Source organism: Euprymna scolopes, chromosome 38, assembly GCF_053919585.1.
Source record: "Euprymna scolopes isolate OS-2025 chromosome 38, ASM5391958v1, whole genome shotgun sequence".
NCBI lineage: Eukaryota > Metazoa > Mollusca > Cephalopoda > Sepiida > Sepiolidae > Euprymna > Euprymna scolopes.
Genome location: NC_136519.1, coordinates 34,129,636 through 34,144,919, shown reverse-complemented (window position 1 = coordinate 34,144,919; position 15,284 = coordinate 34,129,636). Strand labels below are relative to the sequence as shown.

The following is a 15,284-nucleotide window of genomic DNA, read 5'->3' as shown; positions in this document are numbered from 1 at the left end:
ATATACCTGATTATAGGTGAATGTGAGTAAAAGAAAAAAAAAAGGTCTCTACCTCCCAACTACCTGACAGCATTTTCAGACAGCCTTTTGACTTTGACATTTTGGGCTTCCGTAGAACCCACACTTATACGACTTCATTTGTATTTGTTTAAGCAAAGCTAGTATCTCTCGCTTTTGAGGGCTAATTAAGCTACTTTTTTTTTGTACAAACAAGGTGTTTTTTGTTTTTTTTTATTTAATTACATATCTTAGAACTTTACATTACTAATTATCTTTGAAATAGACCCAGAAAACTAATATCTACCTTTCAAAGGATTTTTACAATCAATTTATTTAACTTCAAAATTTGGCTGAATATGTCAGTTTCCCAATGTCACCATGAAAACATTTTTCGTTATGACTTTTTTTTTTTTTTTCACATGTACAAATATGTTTTTTCCTTTAGGAAATTAACTTTAGGCTTTAATCTTTCAAATATAATCAAAAAGTAGTTTGTAAACCTACAAAAAAATTATGATAAACTAGCTTTTTAAACTATGTCCCTTTAGCTTTTTTCCGCCATTATTGACCGAACCTAGAGTAAACAATATGGCTGCCTGATGTCAAATTTTATGTAAAATAAAAATAAAAAATAAAAACTGGGTGAAATGTTGGAAACAAAATAAAAACTGAATTTTTAACAATGAGTAATGAAAAAAAATAAAATGTTGCGTCATTATTTACGAAATTAGTTTTTGAAAATAAAAAATTTTTACAAGTTTATGTGCACTCACTTTTTTTTTTTTTAATAAAACATTTTTTCAAAATGTATGTCTGTTAGCGGTTTCAAAAAATTTAATTGAAGTATAAAAATATTTTGAAAATATAATTCTTTCACTGGTTTAAAAAGAAAACTTGTGAAAGAATATTTTTTAAAAAAATCAATGAAAGAATTACATTTTTGAAATAAAATAGTTTTGTAAATAACTAGCTGCATATACCTGGTGTTGCCCGGTCGAAACATTGACGCAGGGCATTAGTCACATACTATTTAAGATACACAGAATATCTTAACTTGTTACAAAAAGTAACCACATGTTAGATTTAGGGAAGCATAAAATGCATCCGCCTTGGTCTATGAAAATCAAACGTGAAGTAACTCTCATAGCTTAAATAAGTTTACTTGCCATTTTAAGTGCAACAGTTGTGACACTATTAATAAAGGAAATTACATTAAAAATAAATTAAATAAATCAACTTTAAATCCTATTTCTAAATAGAACAATTGAGAGGATTTTATTGCAACAAACAATAACATCAAGCTAATTATTAAAATAGATTTTATTTAATGTAATATGCAAATGAGGTTAATCATCGAATGTATATTTCTTTGGAATAAATATGTATGGAAATCATGCTGGAATAAATATGCATATAATTCTTTCTTTTTTTTTTTTTTTTTTTTTTCAGTATGAAAATTTATTTGTAAAATAGTGTACCTTTTGTAGATATTTATTAAATTATGAACAAACAAGCAGACAAAACTTTATTATGATTCAAGCGACAAAGACGCTTAGACGGTCTACGGGGTTTTATAATTATATTGATTACACAACTCAATGGTGAGACTTTTTGGATGAGTGTGCTTATTTTGTTACAATTTCACAGTTTTTATATTTGCATAAAATTATATCAGACGGCCATTTTGTTTATTCGACATGATCTTTAACATTTTCCCCTTTTACTTGAAAAAAAAAAATTAGTTAAAAGTGTATCAATTTTGAAATTGTTTTACATGTTTAAATCTCTATTTGTTAGAATTAAAAAAAAAAAATCCTTGAAGTTCTTTCAAGAAAGCATTCAACAAGAAATTCTTCTGGTACTTCTGACTTTTTGTTGTCTAATGTTGTCATTAATTTTTGGTATTTTCGTGATTAAAAAAAAAAAAAAAAAAAAAAAGCCAATTTCTGTTTTGTTGTCCTGATTCTGAAACTCTGTATTTCACTGAGGAAGAACGATATTTGCGCCATTTAAAGACCTTTCGAAAGTGTTGGTGTGTTGTTTCATAATTATCATGTTTTCTTCTTTCATCTCTTTCTTTCTGCTTTTTCCAGATCATTTTATGAAAGGAATACTTTGTGAAATTACGTCAAAATATCCGGATTTTGATATCCGCAAATTTTCAAGAAGTATGCACCCTCCTTTTTTTTTTCTTTTTTTTTTTTTTCCATTTTTTTTTTTTTTTTTTTTTTTTTACCCGGTGGTAGAAAATTTATTGTATTTCTTTCCATTTTGTATTTGTTCAGTCTTGTAGAAATGGTCTGTACTGGAATGAATTTATTTTATTTATTTAAAATTGTTTTTGGTTTTAAGTGCTCCTTTATAATCAGCATGTCATGAAAATAATGCGAATACTAGCCAGGATAATATAAATAATACAAGTTATCAATCCTCATCTTAAAAAATAAAACTTAATTCGTTATTTTCTTAATAGTCTAATGTTTTTATATACATACTCCAATAATGATAGCATATCAATGCATTTTGATAACAAATGATCAGTTTTTTATTTAATTTTACTGATATTAAAATGAAAATTTTTAATTATTAGATATTAAATCTGGTGCTACCAGATCAGGCTATCTGAAGATACTGACCTTCGGACCTAAAATGTACTAAGCATTGTTATTTTTTTTTTTTCTCCTTTCCTTTTGCAAAACTGAATCATGTTTTACAAAAACAATTTTCCTCTATAAAACAGCCAAACCAAATATGCATAAATATTTGAAGATATTAAGAACTTGCCACATAGTCCCCCCCCCCCCCGCAAAAAAAAACTAAATTTAAATGAACACCTCTTTTGAAAGATTTAGGTAATAAATTGTTGGAAAAATGGGGTTTGTATTACTGTACACATAGATTCGAAAAAGTTGTCAAAAAACAAATATATAACAAATAAATATTATCAAAGGCAAGATAAGTTACTTTTCTACCAAACTAGATACATTTTTTTTGTTTCTATTCAATGTAACATGTTTATTCAGCTCGAAAAACATGCAGTGTTTACCGATGTATTGGAAAATTCAAAATGGTGCCCGCCATCTCTTTAACCTGGTAAGTTTGGGAAAAGGTGTTATAAATAATAAACTAGATAAAATACTATTTAAAAAAACACCGAATATATGTCAACTTATGTCACGGTAACATATAATGAGCGAATTTATTACAGTATTTTGTCTAGTTTATTATTCATAGCATCTTTTCCTGAACTTACCGTGTTAAAGAGAGTGTCGGGCGCCATTTTGAATTTTCCAATACATCGGTAAACACTGTATGCTTTTCGAGCTGAATAAACATGTTACATTGAATAAAAACACGAAAAATATATCCAGTTAGGTAGAAAAGTAACTTATCTTGCCTTTGATAACATTTATTTGTTATATATTTGTTTTTTTTTGTTTTTTTGACAACTTTTTCGAATTTATGTGTATAGTAATACAAACCCGAAAAATGAAATGAATGAATCGCATTCAAGATTTTGGCAAAAAAAAAATTGGTCATGTTGCATATTTAACCTATTGCCTTTATTTATTGTATTAGTCATGGAGAAAGTTTCTTTTGAGGATTGTGTTTTAAAGGTGTCGGGGGGGGGGGTCGTCAAGTCTTGTTTGTCAGTTTCCCCAGGCACAGGAATTGAACCCAAGGTCGCCAGTTGTTGCGACGGTCACGTCTTGAATTTTAATAAAAGCTTTCTTATGTGTATTGTGCACCTAATATCACTGGATATCAGACCAATCCGCATTGAGTGGTTCGTACCAGGAACTAAAGTTCCCAATAACCTAGCTCTGTGGGTAAGGATGATAATGTTGCATTGACGCATGTGAAATTGCTATTCTATGCCTACATAATGACACACCAATTCTCATTAGATCACTGAAGTTAAGCAATGTTGAGCTTTGTGATGATCAGATGGGAATACAAAGTGCTGTATGTAGGAGGACACTGATACCTCATTGAAAGAACTACAAAAACTGAACATTGTCATCTCCCCTGACCGAGATATACATGCAATTGAGGACCGCTTTTTAATTTAATATTCCCTTAACACTTCATTCTTTGGAGGAAGCCAGTTCAACCTGCCTACAGTGAATGTCATTGGCTTGGACACAGATGAACACTTTCCTTGATGTCTTGAAGTAACCGCTGGTGCCTGTTGACCTTGGTGTCTAAGTTAACCTGAAATCTTTCAAGAATATAAAGTGCTCTAAACCTATGCGAATGATCTATATGGAAGCAGACAATATCAACATTTCTGTGTTCAGGTCTAACTTAACAACTATTACATTAGCACCATCTAACCATGATGAGGAAGGGTTGGATTTTAGGGCTAGGCCTATTGAATTGTAACGTTTTCATTTTAATGAAATGTTCTTTATGACTTTTTGTGCTCTTTTATGCAGCTTTTGCGTTTAATTCATTCAATTCTTTTTCTATTTTTTTTTTAATAGTTAGCAGTAAGCTTAAATGTTGGTTATAGAAAATGTCAAAATTCATACTAGCTAACTTAATTGGTACTTATTAGCATAGGGTCCGTACTATGTAACAGTGTTACCAAGCTCAGGATATTAGAAAGTGCAAGGGCAAACAACTGATCATTCATGAAAACCAATATATTATATTGCAATCGAAACAATAAATATTCTATATTGCAATCCAAACAATCTAATTAAAACTACTTGCTATCATCAAAATGCAGTGATATTTATAAATTTATGAGTTTTGGAGTACTCAGGGCTAAAATTACATTTAAAAAAAAGATTTTTTTTAAGAATAAAAAAATAAGTTTTTTTTTCTTTTCTTTTCTTTTCATGACGGTATTGATTGATTATAAAGAGACACTTTTTCGTTTTTTTTTTTTTTTAAGAAAAAAAAAAGCATTTTCATATTTTATTTTAAACACAAACACACAAAAAAAAACCATACTTGTCAACATACTGTTGACAGCTTTTTCTGTAGTCATCCCCTCATCCTTTTTTTTCCTTTCCTCTCCTGACATTGTCATTTATTTTCATAATTCCATCTGTCTCTCTTTCTCATACCCTCTTCTTTGCCTCCCACCATTTTTTTTTTTGTTTGTTTGTTTCGGTGCACTGGACAGTATGAACTGCCTGCCTGTGGCTATCATTTTGGTCATCATTGTCATCCATTTATAGTTTATCATCCCTAGTTGATGCTATCATAAAACACATAGAGAGAACGATTTTAAATATGGCTGCCATGTTAGTGTCCTCATTATAACTGCATTGTTTATGTCTGCTTCATTTTTTTTTTTAATTTAATTTTATATTTGGTCACTTTAAGTTTTATTCTTTTTATAAACCATTTACCAAAATAGTTCCATTTTTATCATTTTCTTTACTACTTATATGCCAAACAAGAACTATTTGTCGAAGGACAGGTAAAATCGCCCCCCCCCCTCTTCCTGAACAGAACAGTTTTGCAACACTTTTATGCTCCTTTGCATAGATTAAAATCAACATGTAATGCTAGTAAACCTTAAAAATTCCTTTTTTCCATTTTTATAAAAATCTATTATATGGTCTTGATGACAGAAAATGTCACAAATTTAAGGCTTAAGCATAAGGAGTCTTAACCAAAAAAAATACTAAAATTCAGGGAATCTTGCTTAATTGGTGTCCAGTGACTATGGATTAAATTCAATGCAAACCTGAAATATTTTTATTTTCAAATAGGATATTGTGCCAGTATAATGACCCCCCCCCCAAAAAAAAAAAAAAAAATTAAGGTAATATTTATTAATTGATGTCTAATACCTATTGTTAAAATTTCACAAAATTTGAGGTCTTTGAATTTTCACAAAGGGTCTTCATTTTCTCTTTGCCCACCTGTGCCTAAAATTAAATCATAGTAAGTACAGCCCACATGATTACTTCATTTAATCACATAAATTAATATACGAAAGTATAAATTTATGCGTCAACTATAGTATTTACTTCAACAGTGCTCAATACGTGGGTAGAGCTAGGTAGTAAGTTATAAAATTATATGGCAAAAGGATTCATCAGACTTAAACCTTAAGCATGATGAATCCTAGCATGGATGAAACCCAGAATATTCTGTGTAGCTTAATTGCCATATATATTTTATAACATATATATAATCTCAAGTTAAAGGTAATCAGGAGGGAAGACTCGTGAATTAGAACCAGACTTCATGGGAACACAGGCTTTATTACGTTGCCTGAAGAAGACTTGTAGTCCAGACTGACCACTTGTTTGAAACATTAGCATGTTCAGTGTAGCAACTATGTAATATTTGTCTATATAAATAAAAAATATTATATATATTTGTTCTGACTTCAAATCCATATTAATTTTCTATTTTGGTTTCACTCCTTGCTGCTGAACGATTCATTTAACCAATCTTCTCTGTAATGTAATTCCCCAGTCGGTTCAATTTTACTACATTTTTGTTCCCATGTTAATTCTGATTTAACTTGTAACACTGCCAGACACTTCTCGGTACAGCTGAATGAAAAATAAAGGCTATTTGAAACCAGCTAACTTACCCACATTCAATATATGGTTAAATCCAAAAATTCAGTTCCTAAAATTAAGATGCTAGAAGTGGACTCTGTGTAGCTAAATATGAAACAGAAGTCACTAAGCATGAAGTCACGAAACAATATGGAAATAATTCTTATTTTATCATGAAACTAATAATAAACTTATTTTTTACATTTCTAGAATTTTTTTTTTAATATTTAAAATATATTCATGTGGAAATATTTTATTTCAAAAAAGTAATTTAAACTTTCTCAATTTACATTTCTAGAAATAATTTTTTTGAAATATTTAACAAATTCATATGGAAATAATTTTTAAAAATAATTTTTTTTTATTTTTACATTTCTATAAATGGAGTTTTCTTTAGTTTATATTTTTAATTTTTAGGTAGAATGTACTTCAAAAATTTTATCATATAATTTTGTCCTAAATAATGTATCACAAAACAAGGTAGCTGCCCTCAATGGAATTACGAAACCGAAACTTAACAAATGTAAGTAATAAAAATGCCCATTCTTTTGTTGTTGTTTCATGATAACACAAGTGTTAAAACAAAGAAAAACTATTTATAGAAATATAAAAATTAAAAGTTTATTTTTTATTGCTTCATGATAGCGCAAGAAGTGTTAAAACTAAAATAATTTTTTTGCGATAAAATATTTCTGTATGGTTTCTTATTTCGTTTTGTGCTTATTGACTTCCATTCCATATTTTACCTAAACCATGTGGTCTTGGATATGACTTTAAACTATATCCGAGGGTGAGGCCCCAGCTTGCGGGCTTTGGCGAGTGTAGAGCCACCCCTTAAGTGCCATTACTCCCAAGTCCACTCTGACCCAGAGTGGTAGTACTTGTTAGGGTCCCAACTATGGGTTAAATAAAAACTGACTTGAAAATAAAACAACAAATATATTCTATTAAAAACTTTTTCTTCAAAATCACTGGATTCGGCATTAAACGACCTAAAAAGGGTTAATACGCTGTAAAACAAAAAACAATCAACCAATCTAAACCATGTTCACTTCCAGCATCTCAACTTTTGGAACTGAATTTTTGGATTCAACCCAATATATTACATGTGTAAACAAGAAACAGATGACAGCTGATTTCATTTAAAGTTAATTTAAGTACGAAAGTTTTAGCTAAGAGAATATTACCAAACAGTTGATAAATATGTGAAAATAACACAGCTCTATAAATTCAACAATGTTTTTTTAAATGAACAATTAAAAAATATATATGGTTACAACCTTATCTCTGTATAAGTTGAGCCATTTATTGCCAGGGTTTGCACAGACTTAAAAAAAAGTTCTTGAATTTTGACTTTTACCTTGCAAAGGCTTTTCCATTATTACCTTGGAAAATCTTTGAAAATATGAAAAATGTCTTAAAAATTGTATTCTTTATAGCCAGTAAAAATTTGTGTTGAAATATCAAAAGTAAAATTGAAATAAATACCATTAAAATATTTTTTTAAATATCAAAAATAAAATCGAAGTACATTATTTTTGAAATTGCATGGTAGTATTGTGGATACAAGAGTTACGTCCCTTTATCACAAAACTACCTCAGGTCGTTTTGTGATAAAGAGACGTAGCTTTATTTTTTTGGTCTGGCCAGCCTAGTTTTCAAATTATCACAATTTTTCTTTCTCACACTTTTGGGGGACGAGGGGGATTCAAGTCTCCCTCTATTTTTGCTTTCATTTATAATTAAATTGGGGAAAGGTAGTGGCAGCCACCATAAATAAAAAGTGAAGTGGAAACAGTAATTGTAAAGATGACCCTATTGACAAATGTTTTCTAGATCATGTCATGCTTAACATCTTGGGTAAAAAGAGTTTTTGTGATCCTGGTCGGTTTAATTATGGAGAGTGTGATTCTTCGTTGCCCCAATTATCACATGCAACACTGGAACACATGTTTTACTAGCTCAAAATATAGCTAAAAACGTATATTTTATTATAAAATTAAATTATCCATAGTATTTTAGTATTACATTTTTTTAATTTTTTTTTTTTTATTTATTAATTTGCTTCAACCTGTGGAATTTCCATGCCCTCTTGAGCAATATATTTTAATTTTTGCCAAAGCTTTTGTTTGATTTCTTATATTCTTTTTCTTCCCATGTAGACCTTGCTTTTAGTATTAGTATTCACATACAACAACTTTAACGGGTAGTTTTTAGAAATGGTTGTTGACTTGCTGTGTAAACTTTTTTTTTCCTGTCTCTATTCGGAAAATTCTGCTTGTGATTCGCCTCTTCATACCTTTACGAAATGATATTGATTACATTTTTATTGATCTTTCTCGATCAAATACTAATATTGATGAAATTGAACTGCTTCGATTTTCATGGCTGAACTTGCAACAAAAATTGGCTATCAATTTCAGCTTTTATTTCTCTTTTTTACAATAGCATTAATTTTTGAAGAAAAAAAACAAACAAACAAGAATAGAAAGGACAATTTTCGTTCAAGCGGGTATTTTTCAATGGACATATTTCCCTATAATGCCATAATTTAATTGTCCTCTGATGTCATCAGATCTGAGCCATGTCTTTTAAACTCGCATTACACATCCACCATCAGGGTTCCATGGGCAAATTTATCTATAGTTGACCTTTGACGATTATTTTCGTTTAATAACCAAATAGAAAATTTACTAACCAGGCCCAAGTGATTTTCGGAATATGACATTTTCGTTCCATGATGAGTACATATATCATAAAGTGGTTTCTGTTTATTTTATTTTAAATAAGTTTAATCCTAAATATGCACAGAATTTTATGTTGAGACTTAAACGTATAAATATTCAAATTTCTTTGTTTAAAAGAAAAAAAGTATATTGTTCTTTTAAACTTTTATTGTTTAAATAATTTGACTTTGCTCGTTTTATTGAAAAAAGAAAGTAAATAAAAGTTGAAAATACATTTTTCATTCAGTAATAAGCTTCGAAAGATTGTCAGTGAAAAAAAAAACACAATCACTAAAAGATAAGCATTTTATTATTTCTAGTCGCCACTTTGAAAAATCACTCACAAATGTGACTGTTTCACTCGCAACGTAAAGCCCTGACTATTTTATTAATATAATACTATATTATTCTCACATCATTTCTCTTCGTGCAATGCATATTCTCAACCCTCATTAGTCAAAAATTATAAATTATGTACAAATATTTAGGTGGGGTGGGGGTCTATATATTTTGGTGACTTTTTGCCCATTTAAAAAAACAAAATAGAACAAATACCATTAATGGAAGTGGTGAATATTTTTTTCATATTTCTAGATTATTTTGTGCAGTACAACAACAGTCTTTATCTTAATTGTAATCTCAATCGCATATCCTGGCCATGTTGAATCTGCTTCCTTCAAAGAAGGAAATTTCTAAGGAATATTAAATGCACAAGCAGCCCCAATCATTTGTGTATTCCGCACACGGAAGATGATTTTTAACAACAGTATTTTTTTGTAAAGAGGTGTTGTGATGTTTTGACAAAACAAAACTCCTGGTATTACCAAATGTTCACCCAACTAGTACTGACCAGGCTTAATGTTGCTTAACTTTAGTGATCTAGCAAGATTATGGCGTATTAACAGCACGTTGGCTTATATTTGTTAACTAGATATAATTAAGGTAGATTGTTGAAAGAATGGATGAGAGTTTCTGGGTTAGTAGATATAGATATGGCACAATCAGGTTGACACACCGGTTCTTGCCAGATTACCAAAGTTAAGCAACATTGAGCCTAGCCAGTACCAGATGGGTGACCATTTGGGAAGGCGAGGTAAAATACCAGATTGAGAAACTGGCGCAGTCTATCCTTCTCTGGAGGGTAGATGGGACTCTCTGAAGTCATGGTAGGCACCCCATCTAGTGATGGCGCCCCAATAAAAAATATCCTTGATAGCCCAAGCGAAGCATCAAGTATTCAGCTACTGACAAGATTTGAATTACACTACAAACTTGTGTAGTGAGTCCAGTCTCGGCTACGACCATGCTGAACTGGGTTTGGAGATGTAGAACAATTGAGGTTGCAGGGTCAGCCCATGGGGGAAGGCTAAGAAAATTAAGTGAAAAGTATGGACTTGAAAGAAAAGGGAATAAATAAAAACTTAGCCAGAGATAAGTTAACTTGGAAGTAAATTTTTAAAAGACATTCAACACATGCCATCATGTAAAATGGATGTTAAGCCAAATATGATAATATTTTACTCTCCATATTTGGGGATATATTGTATTTTCCATATCTCTTAAATAAGCCAAACCAAGGATTTAATAATAGATAAGACAGCATTATTGTTTTTATTGTATATACAAGAATGAACCAAGTGTTCTGTCAATATTTGCGTACATATATTGCATGCATGTGTTCAAAGCAAGAGCCATGGAAGGTCCCATTAGTGCAATAACATGTCGTGCATCACTTCACTCTGTGATTTGAAAATGCTGCATATACTTACATTGCAGAGTCAGACTTGTAAGAATGTTAGATCAGTCGGATGTTTTTTTTTTTAATCTATGTAGAATTAGTGGATAGTATAAAGATTTGAAGACTTTAAAATAAGGAGCCAGAGTTGGATGTTTTCAAATTCTAGGAGTTGGAATGAAAATTTTTGAAATCCTACAAGTCTTAGTCGGACATTATGTCCGCAATCCTGATTGCAAGAACCGTGAAAGTCAAGTAAGCATGAAACTGGATTCGAATAGGTGCTCCAGGCAATAGAGGCATTCTGTCAAGTATTACATAACAGTAACAGGGGAACTTGGCATCACATAGTTTTATGTGGTTCGTCATATTCATAAACTCTGCAAAAGCGTCTGTGTTCAATTATGAAAAAATAAGACTTTTAATCACATTGACATAGTAGTTCTCATTATATCACTAAAGTTCAGCAACTTTGAGCCTAGTCAGTATCAGACGGGTGACCATTTAGGAATACCAGGTACTGTATGAAGGAGGATGTAGACACCTGCAAAAACGTAACGTTATTGTCTCCCATGACTAGTATGTACATGCAACTGGAGACTTTTTTGTGAATTTAATATTTCCTTGATACTCCCACTGGCATACATACAAGACTTGACTCGCATTTATAAGATTAGAAATTTTGAAAGGAAATTAAAGGCACAAAAGTAAAGATCTTATTGTACAAATTTTCATAAATTAAAAAATAAAATGTCTGAATCCTTTTGTGATTGCGAATCTCATTTGGTGAGATTTTCATTTTAAATATATTTACAATTAAGTTTTTCTCACTTTATAATTTTTATATTTTAATTTTCCTGGTTTGTTTTTGTTTTTTTTTGTTTTTTTTAAATTTTTTAAAGCTTTCCTCCTGTCTAATGAAAGACCATGATTTTGGTTTATCATATGTAATAAATAGGGAAATATAATTATCATATCGAACAAAAAATGATAATAATATTAAAAAAATATATATTATCAGGTATGTCTAGTTACAATTTATCCTTTGAAAAAAAAAACTAATTTATTTTCTTTGATAGTGTGAAAAAAAAAATTAGTGAATGCATGACATTGATATTCTAATAACAAGACACACTTAAAAAAACAAAAAACATATACAACATAGTTATAATACAGTTCATGTTGGGTCAATACTTGTATGTATATTTATATACATATTATTGGATTATTCAGATTACTGTTCTTCTTCAGCTGTATCTTGTTGAGCTCAAGGATCCTTCTGTTGAACTGGAATCCACACAGAACCTTTTATTTAATCCACGGATTGGGGGGGGGGTAACATGATCTCATTCCATCACTGAGTAAAAGTATTACTCGCAATTGTATTTTATTATCGCTTGCACTTTGAACCTCTAGAAGAGTGTCACTTACAAGTGAATTTTACCTAGTACTTTATCCATTACGCCGCAGGTCCTTTTATTTGTTTAATCCTATGGTTGTAGCATGCTTTCATTCCGTCAGACTTGACTGAGTAGAACTCCTAAGTTACTTGCAAAGCTATTTTGGGTGTCGTCTCTTCAACCTTCATAAGAGTGCAACTTAGAACGTAATTTTACCAAGTACCTTATCCACTACACCACGGATCCATACAAATTCCCCCGAGTTAAACATAGATTCCCAAGCTTTACAAGATATACCTGAAAAAGGTCGTCGGTTACATCAACCAAAATGTTGTACGAATAACAGTCAAGATGAGAACAGTAGTCCGAATAATTGAAATAATATGAACTCTCAATCCTCATCTCAAAAATCAGAACCATATTTATGTGGTTATTGCTTTTTAAAAAAAATCATTTTGTCACCTCCTTCATCTTTAAGTAAATACATATTTCTTGAAAATAGTTATGTTTTTATTTTTTTTATCTGCCCTTCCTCCCCTCTCTCTCTATCTTTTCCCCCTCTTCTTTAAATTAATGTCATTCACCACTTCCTACCACTGCTACTCTTCTCATTCTCCATTTATTTACATCATTCATCTTTTGTGATATCAGACGCGATGACATAACAGAAACAAGCAAAATCTACATAATTTTACTCGTACTTAGATATATTATTAACAAATAATTTGTCATACCACTGTACACTTAGTAAACCTTATCCTTGAGTGGCCTCTGGGTCTTGATAAGTGGTGACTATGCTACACTATTTACAATCTCTCAATCAAATTATCAGTGATGTTGTATACCTGATATCAAAAGCGCTCTGCTCTTAAAGCATCAGATCTCTTCATAGAGCCAACCCTGATGATGATCAAATACCAGCTTGTGACCCAGTAGCTTCAAAAACCATGCAACATCCCATTTGTCTTGCTTGTAAAATAACCCATTTACCAGGATCTTACTGTATTATGCATTTCCTTAGTAAGATTAAAACTGCAACTGAAATCTGTCCTTTTGATTAAACTAATAAATTTATTAAAGCTGAAAAATATTTACACTTCAAAAACGTTTAATTCCAAAGTATTATTAGAACAAGGTTATAAATTTGTAAATCTTTTTTATTTTTGTCCCTCTTTGAATTCTAGTTCTTCCTTTTTTAAAGTTTGCATAATTGTTGAATCAGTTGAGTGATGTTCTTGTTCTGACTGTGTCCTTTGCATGTGTTGATTGTGGCACATTGGTATCGCATCATAAACTCATTTATAAACACACACACACACACACGTATACACTGATCTTTGTTTGCACTCACTCGATGTATATTTCATTCATGCCAAACTTTTTTCCAGAGTAAATTTGATTTTTCATATTCGATTTATTTACACATTTTTAAAGCAAACAAGGTTGTTTTGTTTTGTACACACTTTAATGTTTGTTTTTAATTTTTTTTTTTTTAGTATCTGCAAAATTACTGAAATCCTACGTGAAATCATTTCCTCTTAATTATTGCTGTATCATCCAGAAGATCGGTGTGTGCAGAGAGGGAAAGGGGTTGAGATAGAATTTCATTGATTAAACTATTTAACTGAGTTTCTAAAAGCAAAATCTCAAATGAAATTATCAGAACTACTTTATATATATATATATATATATATATATATATATATATATATATATATATATATATATATTTTACAAGGTGGTCACCACTTATCAAGGCCCGAAAACCACTCGGAGATAAGGGTTATAAATTCTTATTAGCCAGGTTATCTGGCATTGTTCGGGACAAAAACATAACATAACAACTTCTTATCCCTCTTTCTTATCTACTCCCTACTCCTTCGTCATCTGGTCCCTTACTCTCTCTGGACACCCACACATGTCTGTGTAAGGGAAATAACTCTGAAAAAAAAAATTAGTTACTTTCCTTTACATGATAACATTAAAAGATGTGTATGTCTTGATAAAATTAAATGATAGAAATGGATATTTGACCACCAAATAATGAATTGTTTGTTTTTTTAATTTTAGATATTATAAATCTGGGGTTATACCGAGTTAAAATTTAAAAAAAAAAAAACTTTCTAGGTATTTGTTATGTATTTTTAAAGATTTTAGTTTTCAAACACACATTTGCCATTTAGATAATAGTTAAGGGAAGAATTTATCAGGCATGTTTATGCAGTGTGAGGATTCGGGCCAGGATAACAGAATATTCTTATCGTTGATTTGACTCAAGTATATATCTGACACTGACAACCGAGAACCACATCATCTATAAATATAAAAGCGAAAATGTGTGTATGTATGTATGTATGTTCGCTTTTTGTGTATATCTGCAAAAGGCTTTTTCGTCTGCCTTCTCGGTTGGCTTGCTTATTCTTAAAACTTTTTATATCACGTCTAAATCATAATATCTATGACTTAAGAACGGGAGTTGCGTGTGTATTTAATTTGCCTGACTTTTACCAGCTCGTCGCATCTTCGAAAAGCGAATGATATCAGTAACTGGCTTGTAGCGCAAAACTAGGTCAAACACCACGCCACTTCCTCGCACCTGTATATTTCACTTTATAAACCTTAAGTTAACACGCTTATCAATTCCTCTCCCTTCGTGGCCAGGTCTCAGTTTTTTTTCCATTTCCTTTCCACCTTCGCGTTAAGGCTTCGGGGTTCAATCCTCCCTTCCTACTAAAACTTTTTTTTTTTCTTTTACACCTCCAAACACCCGCCCAACGATTTTTTTTTTTTTTTTTTTTTGACACCTACACCTCCAAACACCCGGGCAACACCGATAATGAAAACAATGAAAAGAATCGTGTTGGAAGACAACCCATTTCATTAACTA

General features: G+C 30.8%; 1 protein-coding gene across 5 annotated transcripts in view; it reads left to right on the top strand.

The window, feature by feature from the left end:
* Positions 1-15,284, top strand: part of LOC145263129 (uncharacterized) — a 340,479-nt gene that overhangs the window by 148,798 nt on the left and 176,397 nt on the right. For 3 of the 5 annotated variants that reach the window (XM_080120072.1, XM_080120073.1, XM_080120071.1), the window contains exon 3: positions 2,094-2,168. The exons of the other annotated variants lie outside the window; for them this stretch is intronic. In XM_080120072.1, coding sequence (XP_079976198.1) covers positions 2,094-2,168 — 75 coding nt within the window. The remainder of the gene's footprint in view (positions 1-2,093; positions 2,169-15,284) is intronic. 5 annotated transcript variants of the gene reach the window in all.